The sequence below is a fragment of the Sminthopsis crassicaudata genome, chromosome 5 (genome assembly GCF_048593235.1).
Source record: "Sminthopsis crassicaudata isolate SCR6 chromosome 5, ASM4859323v1, whole genome shotgun sequence".
Lineage (NCBI taxonomy): Eukaryota > Metazoa > Chordata > Mammalia > Dasyuromorphia > Dasyuridae > Sminthopsis > Sminthopsis crassicaudata.
Window position 1 is genome coordinate 75,303,000 of NC_133621.1, and position 25,230 is coordinate 75,328,229.

The 25,230-nt window shown below is 34.1% G+C and overlaps 1 protein-coding gene across 2 annotated transcripts in view; it reads right to left on the reverse strand.

The window, feature by feature from the left end:
* The window catches only part of PFKP (phosphofructokinase, platelet), a 74,340-nt gene that overhangs the window by 8,909 nt on the left and 40,201 nt on the right, over positions 1-25,230 (reverse strand). The window contains exons 12-17 of one of the 2 annotated variants that reach the window (XM_074267185.1): positions 23,770-23,839; positions 21,112-21,258; positions 13,827-13,897; positions 11,651-11,738; positions 10,464-10,616; positions 1,988-2,140 (exon numbers count right to left, since the gene is read on the reverse strand). In XM_074267185.1, the coding sequence (XP_074123286.1) occupies positions 1,988-2,140; positions 10,464-10,616; positions 11,651-11,738; positions 13,827-13,897; positions 21,112-21,258; positions 23,770-23,839 (682 nt within the window). The remainder of the gene's footprint in view (positions 1-1,987; positions 2,141-10,463; positions 10,617-11,650; positions 11,739-13,826; positions 13,898-21,111; positions 21,259-23,769; positions 23,840-25,230) is intronic. The other variant, XM_074267184.1, reaches the window with a different exon arrangement.

Consider the following 25,230-nt stretch of genomic DNA (forward strand, 5'->3'; position numbering starts at 1 on the left):
CATACTAATACACCTCTTCATCAGTGCAAATGATTAACAAATGACTACAAAACAAGTGGAGATATAAAAACTCTCATGAGAGAAATTATTATAGTTAAGAACCAAAAAAAAAAAAACTTGAGTTAAAAAGATTAGAGACAATTTCATCGAAATTTCTTCTTTTGTAGATGAAACTTAGTCCTAGAGAAATTAGGTGGTCAATACAAAGACACAAAATACCTAGAAACAGAACTGCCACCAATCCTGTTGATCCTTAATTTATTATACTACTAATAGTATTCTATCATTCCTCCAAAATATCTTTTGCAAAACTATCCATCCAAGATGCCCTTTCAGCTTTCTCATAAACAAACTGACCAGATTAGAACAGAATTAACTCCAGTGAACTAAACAGGCTGCGAAAGATCATAGTGTAGTATACGCAGAGTCAGATATTCGAAGGATAATTTACCCTTTCTTCTCCCTGAATTTCAAGACTTTTCAACAAATCTTTATTACTCAGTATAATCAGGAGCTAGGCTTAAGCTTGGGCAAACACAGTCTCTCTGTTGAACTAGATCATGGTTAATGCCTTTTCTTTCTACGCTTTTGTATATAGTCCTATGACTCCCCAAGACCCAAAATCAATTTGGACTTAAAGTCTGAAAGACCTAATGCTAGCCAACCATGCAAGCCTGGGAAGTTCTCAACAGGACTTAAAATATTTATATAAAAGGCAAAGTAGAAAATGGTCTCAGACAAATTCTTCTGAGAAAGTACACTGGTCCTTCTGACTGAACCAAAACAAATTAAATCAACAAAATCTTTGAAAATCAAGATCCTTTGTGAGTTTTGTACAGGGAGTATATTACTGATATCATTTCATGCTTCTAGTTACCCTTCTCCTTGTATATGGGGTATATATCACAGATATCAAAAGCCTTCAGAACTACCCATAAAGTTCTCAATGGCTACTTCCCATAAGTGCTCTCTATAAAACCAGGCCATTGTACCATTTAGAATGCTGTCCTGATGTCATTCAGGCTTAATAACTGACCAAATGTGTTCCAAAATGTGTGTGTGTGTGTGGGGAGACACCAAGTAAATATATTTGCCATTATCTGTGTTCCATATACAGTGTGTCTATATACTTAATGAAGGTCTGATCTTAAAAAGAACCCCACAATGAAATGGATTGATCACAAACTGTTCACTTAAAGTAACAAGGCTTGTGCTGATCAGAATGTCAGAAATGTGCCAAGCGATGAACTGATGACTTAACTTCAAATAGGTGGTCACTTGTTCTCAATCTTCTTCCAACTTAGCTACTACATCCAATGCAATGGACTTAGAGCTTTCCTATGAAACAAGATTGAGCTTCTTTCAGTTTTTAAATTCATGACCTTTATGTGAGAGAACACTTGGTTTTTGGTTTTTTTTTGTTACCCATTTATTCCCAAGAAAAATTAGCTGCCCAATAGGTACACTTCAGAGGGAAACCCTTTGCTCAACTAATAAAGAAGTATTCATTCACATGTCTATGTCTAACTTATTATGTGTGTTTATTAAAAGCTTAAAAAATCATCATCTTGAAAAAGTGTTCATGATATAGCCAAATAAGGCATAATAACAGAAACTAGAGAAGAAAAAGAATAAAAGCTTGTAAGTATTTACTGTTTTCTTCTCATCTACTTTTGGTGTCTGGTAATATAACCTTAACAAATTACAGCTTAACATGGTTAATAGGAGAATTTGTTTTGTTGGACTAAGATGTGTATTGAAGATACTTGCTTGTCTTTTTTTTCTTTAAACAACAACAAAACTATGGATGAGGGAAGATAATGGTAGAGACAGAGCAACCTTTTAAAAATCTTGTTACATGAAATTATTTTTAAATTTAAAAGAAAAAATTAAGGCCATAAGACTAGCTTATCTATCTAGCTTATCTTAACTAGCTATCTTAGAATACTAATGAACTGACAAATATACAGAAATAGTCTTCTCTTACCTCCATAACAGCATTCAGGCCAGTGTCACTACCAAGACTAATTTCTGTGCCTGGCACATTGTTGCTAATAGTAGTAGGCACAATGCATATAGGAATGCAAAACTCCTGATGTTGGGGCCGTGCCTCAGATAGCTGTATACAACTCTGATAACCCTGGAGTAGCAGTACATATATCATTAGCAATCTACATCATGCATTCTATGCTTATTATCTGTTACTAGGTGGTTATATGGTGGCTCCATGAATGTGAGGAGGACTGGCTTTTTCTAGTGGCAAATTACATTTGTCTCATGCAATTCATAGAAGCAAAATGAATTTTGGAAATAGAAGGGGAAGGGGGTGAGAGATAGTGATATTGACAACAATGCACTGAGGTCACATTGGCCCAATTCTTTTCTAAAAAGCAGATTAGTATAAATTGGTGAATCTGAGATGGAAAGCATGCTGAGAGCAGAGATACAAGATGAGCAGAGATGGAAGAATGAGTGACAGACCAATTAGTGCAACTGATTCTAAGAGGTTAAATTGGTAATAAGAGTCTGTATTTGACTTTGTAAAGGAAAAATATTGATCAAATTAAGCCTAATGAAAATTAGTAGTTACAATTTTAGTAAAAAAATTTAAAAATAATAAACTATTCCTCTTGTTGCTTCAAGGTAAAACAAATTCTTAATATCAAGCAATAACCCATCAGTACCACTGATACTGATCATGGGATACTGATACTGATATCCCATTTTTAATGGGATAAAATTGCTTCAGACATTAAGCATTATACACACTGCTGCAAAATTAGTAAAATTCCTAACTCTAGCATTGCCCAAAAGTAAATATGCATTTACCAAGCACGCCAGTATACTCTAAGCCAGTTGTTCATATCTCTTCTTTCTCCCTGGAATGACTTTTGTAATTACTTCTTCCAGAAACTTTCTCCTTTGTTGTGAGAGTTCTCTTATTTCACCCTCTGGGTGAAATTTACTTCCCTTGCTTGGGTAATGATTGTGTGAATTTGGGTGAGTTGGTGTTGTTCAATCATAACCAACTTTTCATGACCTCATTTGGGATTCTTTTTTGGAAAGATACTAGAATGATTTGTCATTTCCTTCTCCAGCTCATTTGACAGATAAGGAAAAGGAGGTAAATAAGATTAAATGACTTGCCCAGGGTCATGCAGCTAGAAAGTATCTGAGGCCAGATTTAAACTCAGGAAGAAAAGTCTTCCTAACTTGAGGTCTAACCCTCTATTCGCTAGTTGTCCCAGACTTGCTAAGAACCCAATTATTCATCTTAGAAACCTAAATTACTTTACTTTTGCAATCAAAAGAAGCCAAATAGAATGATCTATTATTGTGTCTTTTTGTTTAGTACCTCAAAAATTTCTGATTACCTTTTAAATGAAATATTAATAAAGAGTACTTTAAGCCAATGAAAGGTTGGATCCACTTATATTAATGTTAGGGGTAACTCCCTAAGAGTTTGAATAATTCTATATAGTACATATATGTATGTATATCTGCATGATGCACATGCATATGTATAAATATTTTATTTTACAGACAAGGTTATCTATAAGTAATTTTCCCTCACTACCACCAGCATCAGCACCAAGGAGAAATTAATGGATATGACCTACCGTCAGTTTGAGATCTTCCATGAAAGGACTGACCTTTTATTTCCTGACTGCTCTCCCCTGAATGTTATCCCATGATTGCATTCACTTAAATCAATTTAATATGAAATGAGGTATCTTTGGGGTAGGGATTGTGGGCTCCCTGTGATTTCCTAGTATAAAAAATGAACTAATATTATAAAAATTAATATTGGATGAACTATCTTTTATGACTTTCCAGAGGATATATAATTTATTTTCCAAGTTTCTAAGCCAATGTTTTCTTAATTCACTACAGAATGATCCAATAAATTAAGGTCAGCTTGAATGGACTTCTTTGTTTCATAGGTTGCCATGGCCAAAGAATTCATTACAAGTGACCAGCTATTGGTCATGAGGCTCTTCATATGTATCCAGGTAGGTTGGTCCTCAGAAAGTAGATAGTTTGTTCCTGAAGCCTATTCAAAGGCATTCTCTTATGAGAGAACCACCCAGATCTTGAGTCTCAATGGCCTGGGGTCTTGTAGCCAAAATGAGGCAGAATCTTTTGCTCCTTTCATTAATATAAGGGTGAGTATCCTTCCCTATAATTCAAGATGCTAGAATGACTGTAGGAAGGAAACCACACCATTGAATAGACTGTTCCGTGACTTCATCAAATAAGCAAACAGACAGCCTGTTTAGGCTTGTCAAATCTACCATTTGTAGGCCCTGAAGTAAAAATTAAATTTGTTTCTATCAACCCTTTGAAGCCACTATAGCTTTTTATATTGTTGCACATTCCACATTTCCCCTCCCCCCGCCACAAGACTTCTGGAAAAAGGAAAATTTTCAAAGAGTGTGCCCAAGGAATGAAATAGTGATGGGTAAGTGAGTGCAGATCACTTAAAGCCTATGAAAAGGGCAAGAGCTTTTCCATAAGCAGTTGATAGTAGAAGATATTTATTAAATCTGCTGCTGATAACAGCTGAAAATGTTTTAAACATATCTAAGGAACTCTAGACTAGACATTCTTCATTTATGTACTCTAAAGAAGAGGTCTAATTTACTAAAGAAATAACTTCTGATCTGAAATAATTATGGATACTAGCAAAGGTTTCAAAGACATTAAAAGACATCTGTATACATACAAAATTATATATTTTTTGATAGAACAAAAATGTTTCTAATAAGGTCTTGTTACAACTTCCCCTCCAAAATTTCTTGTAAAAAGAAAATCTGACATTTGGGCTTTATGATGTATATACTGGAATGTGTACTTTTCCACAGAAGCTGCTATGCAAGATAATTATAAGTTTGGCAGATGAGCAAAATTGTTGACAAATAGGAGATTAAAATAGTTTGTTCCAAGACCTCAACATTTTAATATTCTATGACTGCTTATTCCTAAAAGGTACCAGTTTATGCCAGAAAACCAATTAGGGAACATCAGAGGGAGGAAGATAGATCCTGAAAGACAGATGGTTTAACAATGATAGATTTCTGAAGGCCCTAGCTGGTCTCTTTCCAGGAAGAGCCCAGTGGTAATACCAAAGTCCTTAGGACTACATCAAATCGATGCTACACCACATTTAATTATCTCATTCCTCACAACAGCTACTAATGGGAGAAGGTTCTCTCTGGCCCAATTCAATACTCGTTAAGTGAGCTAAATGAATAACAAATTAAATATTAAAATTAGTCAAATGGTGTGGGTTCAAGGAGAGACTAGGTCATCTCTTCACATTCTAGATGCATATCCCAAGATATGCTTTTAGACTTTTTAGGGAAGGCAGTCCTTCAGTTTGATTTTTTGAATGGACATCATAGCAGCTAGATAAACATGTAGAAAATTATTTCCTTAATGACAGATTGAGCCATATACGGAAATGATGCAATTACTAAGCCAATATAATTCTAGGAGCCCAAGATTTCAGTGAAGTGTCTTGGTTAAAAAAACATCAGAGGCAAAATAACAAATGATTTGCAACCACTGCTATACAGGGTCAATTGTTAATCTGCCTCAAAAGATGAAATTCTTAAACATGAAAACAACCCCTAATTTTAGGTAACTGAAATACTATAAAACTGATTTTTAAGGAGTCTAAATCAGAAAAGCAAGTTGTATAGTTGTATGTGATCTACAATTTATATATAGTCTTCTCTCTCCCATTTCCACACACATGTATGCAAATTCCCATTTCATTTGGTGTCAAAATAAGAAAAACTAAATAGTCTTCACATAACTCTATGAAGTAAAACCAAAGAAGGAAACTAAAGCAAGAGACAAAACAGCATAATAAAGATGAAGCCAGAAATTGTCCGGGAATTTCCAGCTCTCTGTGCTGTATATTGTTTTGCAATTGAGGACACTGTCTTGTATTGTGACTCAATTCTGAATTTCCTTGTTGCAAGAGAACTGCCTTTTAGAGATGCCATACTCAGCTCCTAATCTGCAGACTGAAATTAAAAGCCCAGATCAGGGTGAACTTCCAAGGACAGAGCCAAGGTAGACAAGGGCAAGGATGGCCAAGCTCTCCCAACATTTCCCTCCAAACAACTTTAAAATAGCAACTCAAATTGAATTCTGGAATAGCAGAGCCAACAAAAGGTCAGAAGTGAGACAATCTTATAACCCAAGATAACACAGAAAGAAGAGAGAGAGAAATGGGGGACACAGGTGAAGGCCAGCTCCAAATACACAAGTTTGAAACGTCAGTGATGGGACTAAGAGGGCAAGGGGACCTCTCAGCTGATCAGAAAGGTATCCCTTGTGCTAGCAAGAGATGCAGGAACAGACATTGTTTGGTAATTCGATTGTCCATATTCACTTCTGGGAGAGGAACAAAAGGAAGTAAAAATCTTGAGAAATAATATTGCTTCTGGGCCCAAGGGAGAAAGAGCTCTTCCTGGGGAAGGACCAGAGTGCAGACGAAGATAATAGTGACCATATCTCTCCTCCCATTCTAGGAACAGAACCCAGCATTCCGAATCAAGAAATGCTATGGAAAAATGAATAAACAACAACAACAAAAAAATGTGACTATAAAAAGATATTATGGTGACAGAAAAGATCAAGATATAAACTCAAAATAGGACAAAGAAGTCAAAATAGCAACAAGCAAAGTCTGAAGAGAAAAAAGTGAACTAGACATAAGCCCAACAAGATCTATAAGATCTACAAAGTGACTTCTAAAATCAAACAAGAATTGTAGAGGAAAAATGAGTTTAAAAATGAAAGCAAAGGAAAAAAATTATAAAAAGACAACATGTTGGAAAAAGAGGCATTTTTTTTAAACTGAAAAAAAAATAATACCTTAAAAACCGAACTGGCCAAATGGAAAAAGAAGATATAAAAATTCAATAATAAAATTACCTCCTTTTGCTTTATTTTTGCTGTTGTATTTTATTTGTGTTTTCTTTTGCATCATGACTAATATGGAAATGTGTTTGCCATGACCTCACATATATAATAGAAAGTAAAGTGCTTACCTTCTCAAGGAGGAAGAAGAGAATTTGAAACTCAGAATTTCAAAAAGATGATTTTTAAAAATTCTTTTACATGGAATTGGGAAATATTTAATAAAATACCTAATAATCTTTAAAAAAAAAATCTCTGTGGCAAATGAGAAAATAATCAAGAGGAGGGGGATATCTTATCTGCATATAAAAACTACTTCAACTTCCATATTCAAAACATACCCAAACACTTCAAAAAGTTTACTTAAAAATAAAAAGCTTTAATTTTTAAAACGAAACTTTTGATGTTTATAGCAAAGGCAGTAGAAGTTTACAGCTAAAAATAAAGAATACTGTTTTTCACAGTAAAAAGTATTTATCAAAATCTAGTTAGTTAAAAACTAGTTTAAAAACCTTTTTAAATGTGAAAGTTACTTCGAGGCTCTCATAATTAATTCCATGATTCCCCAAACCAGCTAAAATACTGTTTAGCAAATACAAGGTATTTAATAAATGATTGTTAATTAGTTGCTTGATTTAATGCTTATTGGGTTGCTTTTTGTTTTTGTTTTTTAGCACCATGGTGTTTCTACTGCCCTCACAATTATCTTCTCAAAGGAGTAATTAAAAAAAGGCAAATAAAGTCTAAATACCACACATGGTTAACACTCATTCACAAGTTCAGGTGTGCAGAAAATATCCCTATTGTCTTCAAAGTGGAATAAAGGATTCTCCAAAGGGTAGGATTGCTTAATATAACCAAGAGGACTTCAAAAGGAGATAAGATCATTAGTCATAAGAAGATTATGAATCTCCAATGTAAATGGGTTTCTTAGTCACCTTCTTAGCAATACCAAGTTATTTTCTCCTTACTACAATAACTAGAATGTGCTCTTGCCTAAGACCCTATGGATTTATGATTAAGACAAAGAAATTTTAATTGTTGTTTTAAAATGTTTATCATGAAACTGATGCTGAGTGAAATGAACAGAACCAGAAGATCACTATACACTTCAACAACAATACTGTATGAAGATATATTCTGATGGACATGGCCATCTTCAACATAAAGAAGATCCAACTCACTTACGATTGATCAATGATGGACAGAAACAACTACACCCAGAGAAGGAACACTGGGAAGTGAATGTAAATTGTTAGCACTACTATCTATCTACCCAAGTTACTTATACCTTCAGAATCTAATACTTAACGTGCAACAAGAAAATTGGATTTACACACATATATTGTATCTAGGTTATACTGTAACACATGTAAATGTAGGGGATTGTCATCAAGGGGAGGGAGTAGAGGGAGGGAGGGAGGGGAAAATTTGGAAAAATGAATACAAGGGATAATGTTATTAAAAAAATTACTCATGCATATATACTGTCAAAAAAATTTATAATTATAAAATTAAAAAAAAATAAACAAATTAAAAAAATGTTTATCATGAGCTAGTCAAACCTTCTAATCTAGTATCCTTTATAAGGAATTTTTGGGGTTAGAGATTAAGTCTAGAGCTAAAGTATAGCTTTGGATTTGTCCCTGTCTCACCTACTCCCTAACCTCCCACTTCAATGCAAAAGCTAATTGGCTGAGCATGGACATCAAGACAAGGGCCACAAGGGCCCATGGATAGATTTCAAGGTGAATATCAGTGAACTTGGATGGAAAAATAAATACATCTTTATTTTCAGTAACTCTTGGCTTCATTTGTAATTCTATTTATTATATTTTATGCATTTAAAAATATTATGCTGTAGAAGGGTCCACAGGCATCACCAAATTGCCAAAGCTTTGACAAAAATAATGTCAATATCATTATATAAGCTAATAAGCTAATGATCTATAGTACTAACATTCAACTTTAAAGAACATCAAATCTTATTTCCCTTTTATATGTTTTTCCTTTATATTTAAAGCTTTTATATTTATATTCCTTTACATTTAAAAGCTATATTTCTCACATGTTAGGAATATATATTAACTTTTGGAGTGATGTACAAAAAAATCTTATTAATGTTAAAATGATTTAAATTAATTTCAAATTCACAATGTATCCCCACTTGTTGAAGTTTATTGAGTTACAATTTATTGAGCATTTCAATATGATTCAATTGCAAATACTGCAAAAAGAAATACCATCCTCTTGAGCAGGTGCAGGAAAAAAAAGGAATAAGAACAATTTTTAGGTCATGCTTAGTAATATGGATAGTTACTAGCAGAGCAATGTAGGAAATCCACAATTAGGAGACTTTTCTAGGGTTAGTATACTGAAAAGCAATTCTATTCATGAATCTAGTCTGAAAATCTAAAGTTAGAACAGTGTGGAAAGATTAAGAACAGAAAAGCAAGAAGCATGATCTAATCATTACTTACCTGCTGGAACTGGGTTTTAGATTTTGATAGGAAAAAAAATCCCTATCTTTTATTTACCAGTACTAGAAAATTTGTCTGATGTACATAGACCTTATAACAAGATCTAGGTCCTTTTGCAAAATTAAAATCAGATTGAGAAATTTCAAGTATAAATTACAAAAGAAAAATGAATTTTTAATTGTAAACTAAAAAAAAAAAAAAAAATCCAAAATGTGAAGAGATACCACCTTTATACTGGGTTTTGTCAAATTGGAAAATATACATATCTTCAGAATATGCCTTTAAATTATCTAAAATAATCTGAGGAAATTTTAGCTCCAGATCTGAAATAATTTATTTTTCTTTCAAATTTCCATTTTACAGAGGAAGAAATTGAATTTACACAGTCAAAATCAAAATTTCAGAGGAAACAGAAAGGTAGTTTGGTTCAAAATAACAAATGACAAATTCTCAAACTCACGCATAACTCTGTGGTCTCAGTATTTATTAAAAAAAAAAAAAAAAAAGAAATTCATAATCTGGAAAAGCCATTATTTTGAAAAATAAAACAAGATAGAAACAGATCTCTGTGGGCTTCATATTGGTTTTGAAAACCAAAAATTATTTATATTGTATTATATATTTTTATCTTGTTAAGCAATTCCCAATTACTTGTTAATTTGGTTTGGGCCACCTTTGGGAGTTTTGGGGGACTACTCACAGTCCATGGGTCATAAGTTTGACATCTCTGGTCTAAACTTTAATTTGAACTATATTTTATTTTGTAGACTAGAAAAGAACCCTGCCATTAAATGAATCATTGTTTGGAAATATTGACTGCATAATGCTTTACTAACTATTTAAAATATTTGTATAGTTTTTTGAATTAAAAAAAAAAAAGACTTCATTTCTATAGAGTAACCATTAAAAACACAGAGTTGTATTTGTCAGTAAAAGGACTCAAATGCTCAATCAGAGTGTTTCCTATATACTGGTATATAAAAGAGGTGCCTCCAAATTTCACCATTAATATTAGGCTGAAGGCTGAGTAAACATGCACAGACTTACATCAGTGATAGTGTTCAGAGCAGTATCTGCACCAATGCTGAAATCTGAACCTGGTACATTGTTGGAAACAGTAGCAGGAACCATAACCATAGGAACACAGAATTCCTCATATTTTTCACGGGCAGCTGACAGTTCCAGCAATCCCAGGTAGGCCTATTGGACGAGGTACAGGTACAGCATATACAATTAAGGATGTTAGAAGGAGAAAAAAACTGGACATCAATGGAATTATAAATGCAAAGAAAAGCCACAGAAGGAGCCACCTCTACTACAGCACACAAGTCATACATTGAGATACCATAGGACCACTAAAAAACATAAAAAATACATTAGGAACACAAAACACAAATTGCATTTTTTAAAAGGAACAACAATGACAGAGCCACCCCCTCACCAACCTCATCTCCCAATTAAAGGATTAAAATCTCCTCTCAAAATACTTGATTAATAATTTTTCTTATATTTTCTTATATAAATTAACCTAAAATCTGGGAAGAAATACATTTTTATTTTAAATTAAGAGACCTGGACTCCAACATGTATTAATGGAAGGATTATTAAAAGTCTATCTACCTTCTGTAATGATCAGTGAATTTCTGATTTAAAAAAAAAGAGTACAAGGAATGACTCTGAGTGGGTTTTGAAAGGCTTAAAAATAAATCAGAATTCACTAAATAGATGAGTTAACATAAAGGTTCCTGAGACTAGAACTCTGACTGACTGGCTTTCTTTCCTATAAGCAGGCAGACAAATCTGAAAGTTTTCTACAAAGCAAGTTTGGGGTTTCAAAAGTCTTGGAAAGCATGTCATATCTATTTAACAAAACTTTCTAAAATGAAATCTGTAGCATCCTTCATGTGTGGTGAATCTTTCTCCCCCTCAATTCTATATAAAACTCACTGGAGGATCTGGACGAGAATCCCTCTAGATGTGCTAGGCATTGTTTGGGATCTGCACAATGAAAAATATTATCCACCCCCATCATTGGGCTCCCAGATCTATTGGAGTGACCACTGTTGTCTGTCCTCACACTTATAAGATTGAGGTGGAAGATTTAATTGCATGATTTCAACTCCAAAATTTTTTCAACGATATTATTATGCATGCTTGAAAAGGACATGGATCACAACATTTAGGACTAGGAAAGCCAGCAAGCAAGTGAATTAAAAAAAAACAGAAAAATGTACCTCAAATCCACCAATAACCAAAAGAGCATTGATATTATGAATACGCATCTGTTCAGCAATCCTTTCCAAATACTTTGCAGGGAGAGTACTAAAAATAATTAAATCAAGAAGTGAGGTCAAATTCTTGTAAAATCTTTAAAAAACTGGTGAAACATTCAAATGATCATCATATGCTTGCTTAATCAGATTACCATCTGATGAAAGTCAATGATGAATATGATTGCAGCATTTCCTATCTCCCTTCACCACCTTCATATTGATAAGATTAGTTTCAATTAAAAGAGAATGATTTTTTTCTCACTTATTTCAGTACTCCAAAAATGTTAGTAAACAGATGCAATGTGGCATCCCTAAGAAAACTACTCCAAGAAACAGCAGCAGCCAAAAATCAAGGACCATGGGAATCAGTTTTCTAAAAGAAATAAGATATTCTCCACATAAATGAATATATTTGATCCTAAGTGGACCTGAATGTCTTGAGCTTTCCATAATAAACTTATAACTAAAAATTATAACCATTTATATTTGTTTTTCTCTTCATGAAACCTCATCTATTTCACTTATTGCATCTATTCATTATCCTAATGGATTCCAGATGGATGACATTTAGGTCGTGTGTGACAAAGAAAATGCCATGGTTTCTTTTATGCTCATGGGACAAAAAAGTAGGACTGGTTACTTCAAAAAATGAAGCAGATAGGACCACAAAATTATGTCAGATCACATTAAAGAAGGTAGGACACATTGTGAAAACTCCAAAGTCTCACATGTAGGTGGCTTTGAACTTTGCATGTTCAAAGCTACTGTGAAGACTTGTCCACTGTTGCAAGTTGAAATTACTTCTAATTAAGAAATTAAGCCCTGGGAAATGAGGTTGTAGAGTTCTTTGGCATTATCACAGGTCCAAACCAGAACATTGATGAAGAGGCCCTTTACAAGGCAATATAACTTTGTGATATTCAGTCCACAGAGTCTGAGAAAATCAGAAGATATTTGGAGGCCATGTGGAATTATATATAGACACATTGGAAGACACTTAAGAAGTCAAAGCAAAGGCTGAAGCAATTCTCCTGTTTTGATAAACTCATTTATCCAGAATCCAAATAGCTAGAAAATTTCAAAAGTTAAAATTGCTTTTTTCCTCCCAACATTCACATGAATTTACAAATGATATTTATAATGATAATCCTGAGGCACAGCCAATATCTTACATTGTCTTCTTAATTCATAAAAGATTAAATAATATTCAGGTTTATTTTAGTATTGAGTACAAATTTTTGTACTCTGAACCATTTGAAACTGACTAGCCACATATGGTAATGGCAGGAATGCTTATTAAGCAAAATAAATATATAGCTAAGTTCTGATTAATACAAATAATAAATTCCCCCAAATAATCACATTATTTGAATTCGTACAGTTCCATTGGGCTGGAACCAGTTTCCATAATCATAGATTATAATTTATATTCTTATAATTTTGAATAGTAGAAATTTAGATGCATGAGACATCATTAATCAGAATACAAATTGCCAGCTATCATGAATGGGAATTTTCTCTAAATCAAGGCAGAGCTCCTTTTTCAGGGGATACTCAGGTAATTACTTTGAAAACTGGCTCAAATTTCCACAGACACCTGTCCAAAAATGCCAGATAGCCTCACTTTGTCACTGAACACATAAGTCAAAATTCTTACAGTATTTAGTTCTTTTTAAAAGTCCACAGTGGCTGTTGCCCAATGGTGGAACATAGTTTAACTTAAATGAAACAATTCTTTATTTTAAAAAGTCAAAGGGGTATTTATTATGTTAAAGGCTCAGACCTTTCAAAGAAAGAAGGTACAATTCCAATAATTTTTTCTCCTTTGCCTTATGTGAGTACTTGAGTTTGTTTTTTTTCTTTATGAGTTTTTATAGTGAGGATGGTGAATGGCAAGATATTCCTCATAACGAATGGCTAAAAGCAACAGGAGAGTGTGGTCACTGATACTTCATCTGGAAAGAGACAGTAGCCAATCCAATGGTTCCTCTCAAAGACATTTTTGGATAGGAAATAGAGAGTGCTGTACTAAGACATGGATCATCAGTATCCTTGTTCATTTTAACAACAGGGTTCAATATAACAACACCTATCTTCTTCAATGTGGAATCAGAAAGAGTCAAAGTAGGAAAATTACCGTTTTGTGCCAAGAATGGATCCTCCTTGGCCAGTCCAACCTCCAACACCTCCCCAGCTGATTTCTTTTATCTAAAATATAAAATCAATCAGTTATTCATTTTCCAAATAATGAAATTAGACAGCCTTTAAAAATGATTTTGAATTTTTCCATCTTCAATGACATTTGTATAAAACTGTATAAATAGCTATTAAAATATCTTCTCCACAATCATTATATACTTCAATAACAATACTGTATGATGATCAATTCTGATGGACATGGCCATCTTCAACAATGAGATGAACCAAATCAGTTCCAATAGAGCAGCAATGAACTGAACCAGCTACACCCAGCGAAAGAATTCTGGGAGATGACTATGAACCCCTACATAGAATTCCCAATCCCTCTGTTTTTGTCCACCTGCATTTTGGATTTCCTTCACAGGCTAATTGTATACTATTTCAAAGTCTGATTCTTTTTGTGCAGCAAAATAACTATTTGCACATGTATACATATATTATATTTAATTTATACTTTAACATATTTAACATGTATTCGTCAACCTGCTATCTGGGGGAGAGGGGAAAGGAGGGGAAAAATTGGAACAGAAGGTTTGGCAATTGTCAATGCTGAAAAATTACTCTGCATATATCTTGTAAATAAAAAGCTATAATAAAATTTTTTAAAAAAACATCTCCACAATAATGTTGAATAAAAGCATTGTAAGAAACTCTTGGCTCCTTGCCTTTTCCTCACTAAAATGCTCAATGTTCCCCAGCCTAAAAAAAAATACTCTCATTTTGAACTATTGCCCACTCTCTGTCCTCCCTTTCACTTTTAACCTTGAGACAATTGTTTCTACTTTCTCATAAATCATTCACACTATCCCTTGCTTCCCCATGATTGGACTTAAACCTCTATCATCTTGGTGAAATTAGTCCCTCAAAGGTCACCCATGACCTCAAAATTGTCTAACCAAATGTTCTCTTCTAATTTTTCATTCTGGTTGGCCTCTCTACAACATGAGATAACAATATTTACTTGACAACTTGTCAGATCATTTCTCTCTCCTTTAGTGGTCCTACTTTTCCTCCTCTCTCTCCTTTAGTCACAAAACTTCATTTACTCTCCTGTAGCATATCTCTAGGCAAATGACTCACAAATCTATAGCCACATATTTCAATTAAAAATATGAGGTTGACAAATATCACAAACATGAGTATTTCCCTACAGCGAGAACAGAGGGTTGCATATAAAACCAGAAATTTCTATGATATACAGCTTTGCTTCTCTCTTCAAAGTTATAAAATCAACTTCAACATAACATAAATCAACTTTCAACAAAAGTTTCAGAGCCGACGTGCTTGCCACTTCTGGCTCTGACTTCTTTCCTGGCACTGGTCACATTATTCTAGCTGGACTCTCCCATCTGTATGTCATTAAAAATGACCACAACTCAACTTTTCTTTCCTCCCTCTCAAACTTGCTAATTTTCTTACAACGTATTCCCTTTTCTATTTCTACTGATTACATCAGCACCCCATTCACTCAGGCTTGACTGATTCCTGACTTTTTCCTCTCCTTTCCTCCCCAAATCTAATTAAATCCCTGTAGTATCCACCCCTTCCTCTCTTTTCATACTACCACCACCCTCATTATCCTTGCATTTGAATGACAGCTTAACCTGTCTCCCCACCTCCCACTCTCTCCAATCCACCCTTCAAGTAGGTATCTGGATAAAAAATTTTTCTTCAGTGATCATTACCTGAAGGATAAAAGATACACTTCTTTCTTTGTCATTCAAGGTCCTCAATAACCTTCCTTCAAACTACCTTTGCAACTTTGTTTCATATAAGTACCTTTCATCTATTCTACACTCTAGCCCAACTATTCTACTAGTCCTCCACCAATCTCTTTCTATGCTATCCAGATTCCATATACTGTATGTCATCCCCATATCTAGAGAAGATGCTAAATCTTTATTTACTGAAATTCCTTTATTTCATTCAAATCCCAAACTGGGTGTTTCTGAAGACTTATTCTATTCTCTCATCTACATAAGCTGCTTTTGATTCCACTATTTCCTATCTTCCAACTCTGGTGCATTTTTCTCTAACTTTTCTTTAATTGTGTATAAATGCTTCACATTCCCATTCAACTTTAAGCTTTTAAAAGCAGAAACTGAATAGTAAAAGAAACTTTACGGGGATTGTAAATAGATCTACCTTGTTGACCAAGATTGAAATATATCTTGGGTATGAGTATTACTTCTGTGGCTACATAAAGTCAATAGAAGCCCAAAATGTAACCAAAGCTCTCCCTCACATTTATTTAATTGTTCAGTTTTGGGACATTTGGATGTCTCAAAGAAAATATGATATTCTTGTATCTTTATATCAACTTTGTCAACCAAGAATATCAGCTAAAACTGGTCTTGATTTTTTAAGAAAGTATGAATTATGTTAACATATGAAAACGTATAAAGCAATGCTAAGAGATTAGGGGTAGGGAGTCCGATAATATACAAACACTTTAAAACTAAAAACACATATACATGCCAGTAAATATTAGAATAAAATCTGTAGTGAAACAGATTAAGACTTTAATACCTAGGTGAGGATTGGAGAAAGAAGATACAGTCAAGGGATTATCCTCAAAAAGGTTATCATTCAGGTCACAAAAGATTTAGAAATAGAAGGGACTTCATAATGCAGATGAGGTGACTGAGGCTCACAGACACTAAATGATACTCCAAAGATCACATAAGTGTCTGAGGTAAGATTTGAACCCAAATATTCCCTAAAGACAGGTTGTTTTTTTTTTTTTTAATCTTAAAACATAGAAATAGACAAAAAAATTTCAAAACTGTAAGGGACTTTAGAGATTGTCTGAATCAACTTCTTTACATGACAGAGAAATAATTAAAGAGAGAAAGGAAAGGGGGTCTAAGGTTAGTAAATTGCAAAGTGACAGAGTATCTACAAGCCAAGTTACCTGATTCCAAATCAGATGCTTTACTATTTTTCCAATCTTTCTCCTAGTAAAGCAGAGACTCAACTTCCTGATCATCAACACAAACTTGCAAGGTACTTTCCTCAAAAAGGCATTTCTCACATTCTTGCTTTAGGTAGGAAAATAAGCATAACTTCCATAGCTGAAGCTCTGAGGTGGTATTAATTTACACTAGAACGAACCAGATTATCCCTAGCAGTCTGTGAAACAGAACTAGAGAACTATCTTCTGCAGCAGATGATGATTAGGAAGAATGGGTTCTGACCCCATACTCTTAGAAATGTACATGAAGTCAAGAATAAGAACACATTTGAAAGAACCTCCAAAATCTCTCAGGTAAATGGGTGAGACTCGGGCAATTAAAACATTTGGGGAGTGGATATAGTTAAAGCTGAATGAAAGGGTCTGCCTAATTACTCTGTTTTGTGCCTTGAAGTTGAAACCCTGTCATCTATATGAGCTACTTACTCAGAACTCTAGTAGATATAGCTCACTTTGAGTAATCTGCTTACAGAAAGCTTTCTACACAATGAAGACAGGATAAACATGACTCTCAGTGAGAGCTGTATTATTCTAGCCTGGTGAACATTTTAGATGAGAAATTTACTCTGGGATCAGGTTCTAACATGTCTGTACAAAAGAATAATCTACCTTAATGCTTTCTTTTGCTTAAACAAGTATCAAGTCTTTTTTAATGTTGTAATTTCTACAAAGGAATGAATGCCCAAAATAAATCAAAAGAGCTAATTGTTTAATTTGTTAAAAGTGCCATGTATGCCAAGGATTCAGACAATGAAAAAGTTTAGATAATTCAAATAATTGTGATTTGGGAGTAAGGGTAAGTTCAGTGCTTTATAAATAACATTTAAAACTGTGACAGATTTAAAAGTGACATAAAATTCATTTTTGTCTCTGGTTAGCTACATAACAATAGTGAATGCAAGTTCTAACTTGTTTTTTGATGCTAGAGAGAACTGTCAAGCACATAGAATCAAGGACTGACCACTAGTGGGGCTCTTGGTTCGCAAAAAACATAGAGTGAGAATGTATTTTTTATTACTGAGACATATCCTAGTTAGGGTTCTTTCAGGTGGTAGTTTGACCAGTGCTTTGAAAAGTAACTATATATAACAGACAAACTGGAAAGTTTGGAAACTAACATAGTGAGGGACAGTTAGGTGATACAATGCATAGAGCACTAGGTTTAGTGTCAAGAAGACCTGAGTTCAAATTCAGTCTCAGACACTTACTAGCTATGTGACCTTGGGCAAATATAGACTTTTTTTTTTTTTAAAGAAGCTTTTTATAATAGAGATCTACAAATTCATGTACAATCCTTTTTCTATTTTTGGAGGGGTCTATGAAGTGCTCATATTTATTGATGTTTGTCAAAGTCAGAATAACAAAAAAGTGAACTCAAAATGAAGCAGCTTGTTTTCAGAACTTGAGAAATTGTTCACAATAAAACATAATGTTGTATAAGACAATTCTCTAATACACAGAACTATCAATTAATAAATATATCAATGAAATATTAACAGTACCATCTGTGTTAGGATATTTATTTCATAATTTATTAGGGGAAATCTGACCAATACTCTACAGGACTGCTGAGTGGACCTGGAGAATTTCTTACTAAGGAGGACAAAAAGCTGATCAAGCTGAAATAAATTCCCTGAAGGAGATACTTTGGGCAATTATTACAGTGCCTCGTACATAGTAAGTGTTTAATGTGTGCTTACCAAATTAATTATTAGGGGTATTACACAAATGTCATCCATTCTATTTCAGTTCAGAATTACTGAAACAATATTTCCTCTAGTTTAAAGGGCTATCCCTATCTGCTGTTGTTTGAGAATTGTGGTGAAAATATTTACTAAGTATCTATTATGTCTCAAGCATTATGATGAGTACTAAGGATACAAAAAAGAAAAATTAAACAATTCCTTCCCTTAAGGAACATATTACATTCCATGCTGGGGATGCAATCAGCACACAGGTAAGTATAATACAAGGTAGAGGAGATGGAGGCAAAAGGGAGACAGAACATTGTTCTCTAGGAATATCTCAGGAGAGACAGAGACAATGCTGAGTACTGCAGAGATCACAGAAAGTTAAATAGAGAAGTGGCATCTGAATTAAGCTTTCAAGAAATAGTCATTCTGAAAGATGAAGATGAAGAGAAACAAAGCCAGTCCAAAGATGGGACACTGAATTGTACAAGAGCAAAGACGCAGGAGTCAGCCTGTAAAGTTTAGAGAACAGCCAGTTCTCTAGTTTGGCTGGAAAATAAGACTGTCTGGAGAGAAAAAAGGCGATGCAAGACTGCAAAGATATATGGGAGCCAGATTGTGAAAGATCACAAATTCTAAGGTATTTTATCCTTAAGGCAGGCATGCAAAATTCTGGGGGGCAGGGCAGTGACTTAGTCAGAGGCTTTGCAATTTAGGATTTTGATAGCTGTGTGATTAGAAAAGGAAGATACTGGAAACCAAGGAAGCAAGTTAAGAGGCAATCATAATAGTCCAGATGAATTGTGATAAAGGCTTGTACAAAGATATTGACAATGTGAGTGGAATGAAGGATAGCTGATACCAGAGATATTGTTAGCATAAAATCAATGGACTTGGCAAAGTGACGTGATGTGGTCAGAGAAAAAGAGAAAAGGTCCCAGGAGGGCCTTAAAGTTTAATACCTGAAAGAACTAGGCTGTACAGAGGAGAAGAGTTCAGTTTTGGACATGTCGAATTTAAGTTGCCAATGCGGTTATCTAGATAGAATGAATTTGGATGACAAGTCAGGAAAAAGATGAGGGTTCAGTAGATTTGGCAGTCACTTGTACAGAGATGGTAAATGAATCCATGGGAACCATGATCTCACCAAAGAGAGGAAATAATAGCAGCTAACATTTATATTACTTACTACATGCAAGTCATAGAGCAAAGCACTTTACAATTATCTCTTTTGAGCTTCCCAAAGTTCTGGAAGTTTAAGTGCTGCTGTTATTGTTTCCATTTTACAGACTAAGAAACTGATAAAATAAAAAGAAGTTAAATGACTTGCCCATGATCATGTAATTAATAAATGTCTGAGGCTGAATTTGAACTCAGAACTTCCTGAATTCATTGCATTATGAAAGGTCTAGGAAAGAAGTCTGCCTTCATAAATAGTCTATATCATACTTTTTACACTATTATGGAATCTTAAGAGTTGGAAAGCATCTTACAGAATACCCAATCCATGCATGTATTTAAATGTCTATCAATATGGCTTATAAAAAGTATTTAATTTTGCTTAGATATTCTTGCATACAATTTTTTCTTCTTTTTAACAAATGATAGCTTCCCCCCCAAAAAAATACTTGCAAAGATAGTTTTCAACATTCTCTCTTGCAAAACCTTGTGTTTCAATTTTTTCTCCCTGTCTTCCTCTCCTCCTCCCGCTAGACAGCAAGCAACCCAATATTGCTGAGACAAGTTGTATGTGGTATTAATAAGTATTTGTTATATGGTACATCTCTGCTCTATTCTCTGCCTGACTTCCAGACACTACCATTCACATGAGTTGAGGAAGTGATCCCTGTTCCGAATTTGTAAAGGTGTTTTAAAATGAGTAAAGTAATATTTTGAAGGGCTTCAGAGTTCATAATAGGAAAAGAAAACAGGGTTGTTTTGGGGCTCTGCTATATGAGTCCAATGATAGCTCCTATAAGCTTTCTGGTAACCATGAAACAAACATACTTGTTGGCTCCCTCTTCTTCATGAAATCTAATACCTTCATAAAAGATATGAATAGGGGCATTCTTTTAGCTTATGTGTCACAGATTGCCTCTAAGGGGATGACTAGGATAAAGAAATTTGGAATAGGGCAGTCAAGTAGACAGAGAACTGGTGTGAGGATTCTTAATCCTGAATTCAAGAACACCAATGTTCAAATCTAGACTTAAACACTTATTAGCTGTGTGACTTTGGCCAGGTCATTTACTTCTGTTCTTCTCATTTTCCCCATGCATAAAATGATGATAATAATAGCACCTACTTGTGAGAATGCTTAGCACAGTGTCCAGTACATGGTAAGCACTATATAAATGTTAGTTATTATTTGCTATTATTATAATGGAAAGAGCACTGGTGGAGCTATCAAGGGACCTGGGTTCAAGTGTTGGCTTTATCATTCAACTTCCTTGAGCCTCATCTATAAAATGGACTATTTGACATCTAAGTCCTTTCCACTTCAATTAAAGTACCTTCTTTGTTTCCTTGTACTTTAGTCAATTCTCTATGAGACTCACCTGACCTTTAGAAAATCCTTCAAAGCCATTATTGACAGCAAACATCTTGTGACCCTCAGTGATTCCCATTCTCACGGCTGAACGGACAGCAGCATTCATCCCTGCAGCAGGAGCACCCACATTCATAACAGCCACATTAAAATTGCTCTGCAAAAGAGAAAAACAAATTAGCTTACCAGACTGATTCAAGAACATAGCAAAATAACATTATATTGTAAAAAATGTTTTGGCTGCATTGCTGAAATAAAAGGTGTGACATAAGCTTGGGGGAAAATGACTAGTGGAATCTGACAACTTTACCCTAGGTCCAGAAAAAAAAAGCTTGTTGATAGCTTCTAGAGAGGATGGCCTACCTAACATAGTATGTCTTACATTCTAATATTTTAATAGATCTCTCTGACCATTTTCATTTGTTTTCTGAAAGATCAATATGAGAATACTTCAATATTTAGCCATAGCCAACTTCAACTGAGCCAATCATCATCAGCCTTGGATTCATTAGTTCTTCCTCTATGTGAAGAAATGTACTCTAGATGTAACTAAATAAAAAATTGCTTGAATGGAGTTCTAGTTTACCTATATCTTAAAAGAACTCCTTTCTATTTCCATTTTAAGAATTAGCAAAGACCCTGACAATAGTGAGTTTTTTAATCTATCCAACAGTACTTGCCTAATACATCCATTTGCCACAGGGAAAATCCTGCAAACACAAAGAACTGGAAATAGATTGGTGTTGGAAAATTTCCCAGCATATATAATTGCTTACAGTGTAGTCACAGATGAGTCATCTTCCTAATGAGCAAGGCATCAAAGATGGCCAATAATACAATAACAGCAGAGGAAAGAGATTATTGTTTTTAGTAAAAGAGCTTGTTCAGGACCCAGATTTACAGCCATATTTATTTTTTAGGCTATTTCTAGTTTAATCTTCTCTTACTGCCTTATCAAGACTTGCAGTCATATGCCCCATGACATTCAACATTACACAATTATAGTGCTATATGATTCAGTTATCACCGAGTCATGCTTTAGAACAAGGCCTGACATCCATTATAATTTGCTTTTACAGACTTTAAAATTTTATTTGTTAAATATTAGCAATAAATTACATATACCTTGGTCAATTATAACATATGATGGATCTCCAAGAAACTCTGTCAAAATTTGCAATTTGTATCATTGATTAAGTTTATATCAATGTATCTTACTTTCTAGGAAGTTAAATAATATTTATTAAATATAGCTGAAATGAAATTCACAGTGTTATTGAACTTTATCAACAACATTTATTCATTAAATTTCTAAATAGACTCTTCACAATGGCCTTGTAGAAGATATCTTCTAATCATTCATTTTTGATAGAATCAGATTTCTAAGGAATTACTAAATTTAAAAATGATTGCTAAATTAATCTTATTTTAACTGTGTACCTCTGACTTTTGATATGCATAATATATGGATTATATATACAGTAACATTTCTTATGTGTTCATAAAGCTAATAAATGTACCATAATATAAGTTCAATATGATTATATATTTTTAAAATAACAAACTGATTTTGTACATTTCACACAATCGTCTTCAATGTGGTTTAATTCTACAACCAAATAAAAAACATGATTAAAAAGATTTTGATATTTAGGAAGGACCAGTACTATGCTAAGTGCTTTAAAAATGTTTTCTTACTTGATTTTCACAACAACCCTGAGAGGTAGCTGCTATTTTAAAGTTGAAGAACAAAAGGAAGACAGAAGCTAAATAAATGCCTCCCCCAAGAACAAACTGCTAATAAAGTCTGAAGCCAGATTTCCTGACTCCAGGCCCAGAACTCTTATCTACTGCAACACACACTAATCCCTAACAAATAATGTAATATTTTTTAAAACCATCACTTATTATGTTGCTGTTTCTATCAGTTTCCTCAAATGGACTTTACCTTAGGAATAATTCTAATAATAATTAACTATCCATGGATTCGAGAAGTTCTTTTGATTTTGAATATCCCAAAGCTCCCATAGAAGTGATCCCTTTTATGACTTGGAAGTCTTAGTGAACTTCCAAAGTTGACTTCCTTTATGGACTGAATTTTGGAAGCTTTTATCAGGGAAGTTACATATCAAGCTTCCCCTCAAGATATCCTTTAGTACCTCTGTCCAAGAAGGGCTCAATGAGCTCCTGGGTTGACCTTGTGTGACACTGGTTGGTTTTGATAAATACTTGGGTATTAACGTGTTAGTGGCTTTTATTTTTCATGATACCATGAACATGTAGTTATTAAGTTGGTTCTATATGAAAAATGTCAGTTCTCCAACTATCCTAGCAGGGCTTATGAAGAGGAGAGAGTGGGAGGTTGTACTTCTTAGAATACTATGAGTAATATAGAAATATGTTTTAACACGATTGTGCATGTATAACCTATATCAGATTGCATGCCATATTGGGGAGGGTGAAGCAGAGGGAGGGAGAAAATTTTGGAACTCAAAATCTTAAACAAAATGAATATAATCAACTTCCTAGAATGAACAACACTTTCCTTGTAAATCCAAGTTTGCAGAGTCTTCCTATTCACAATATAATTCCCATATAACCGTTTTACCTATTCAATCTCACATTCCCTTCAACTTCACAATCCTGAGCCTTGTCCTTGGTCACTTACCTTTGGAAGCTCTGAATCTGGTTTTTTTTGAGAAAGCAATTTATAGGTGTGCAGGTTGTTCTCAAAGCTCCTAAGGGAAAAATAACAAAGAATTCTTTATCAACTTTTATAATGCTTGAAAGTAAAAAAAACAAAAAACAAAAAACTACCCTCCAGATCATACTAAGGATTTTCAAACACATTATGTCTTCATAGTTCTGTGGTACAATAGATAGAGTGCTGGGCCTGGAATTGGGAAGACTTGAGTTCAAATATGTATCAAACATCTATGTGATCCTAAGCAAGTCATTCAACCTGTTTACCTAAGTTTCCTCAACTATAAAAGAGGGGATAGTAATAGCATATGCCTTCCAGGATTATTCTGAGGATCAAATAAGATAATATTTATTAAGCACTCATCTCAGTGCCTGTCACACAATAGACACTTAGCAAATGGTAATCTCCTTCCTTCTCTTTTGACCAACCCTTTCCTTATAATAACAGGTAATAACAGGGCTAGTTCAGTTTTGGGTTTTATTTTTTTAGTGGTGGTAGTAGTTGTGACTGTTCATTAAAAAAATTTTGTCAAAATATCACATGGTCAGAATGAACAAATAACTTTGTCATATCCTAAAGTCAGTCTTACAGAATTACAAGAATCTTTAGATTTAGAATCTTTAGATTTAGGTTATCTAGTCCTTTGAGCAGATGATATAAATAATGGATAAAAAGAGCAAGTGCCCCATGATCCTCAAATTTGAAAAGAATGAATTCCTACTTTGTATATAAAAAAAATTCTCTCTTCTGTAATTCCTTATAACATATGTAGGATTCTCCAGGGAGACATATATACAATCCTAAATGCCTTCAAATCACCTTGTCTAATCCCATCATTTTACAAAAAGGAAAGTGATTTGCCTTAGAACATACAAGGCTTAAAGGGAAGAGTCATAATTTTGAACCCAAATCCTCCATAATGCTAGGTCTCAATCAGGCCAGTGGATCTTTTATGCTGATGTGAAGGGTCAGAGATAGAAAAAACAGTTTACAATCCAATATGCCATAAAGATAAGGGAAGAAAGACAAGATTAAGTCAGAAGAGCTAAATACAACCCAGGCAATGTGATAAGAGGATGCTAAGGGGAGCCCCTGGGTGTGACACAGAACTACGAAAGACATCGTCTGCAGTTAAATACCACTGAGCATCAAGCTCAGAAGCTAACTGGTAGTGAGAGTGATCTTGAGACAAGAAACTTGGTCAGGAGACATGCTAGATTCTAAGTGCACACAGTGGAGAAAAAGGCTCACAGAAAGCAAGAATGTTGGATATGACAGGAGGCTGTCAGACCAATCTTTGCAAAGGAAGTACTTTAACATAATGCAAAACAGTATTTGCTCAAGATCAACCTGAGGAAATCCCTTATGATTGCTGCTTCAAAGTCCCACTTGTTTGTCATTTACTCCATTTATAATCAATTCAAA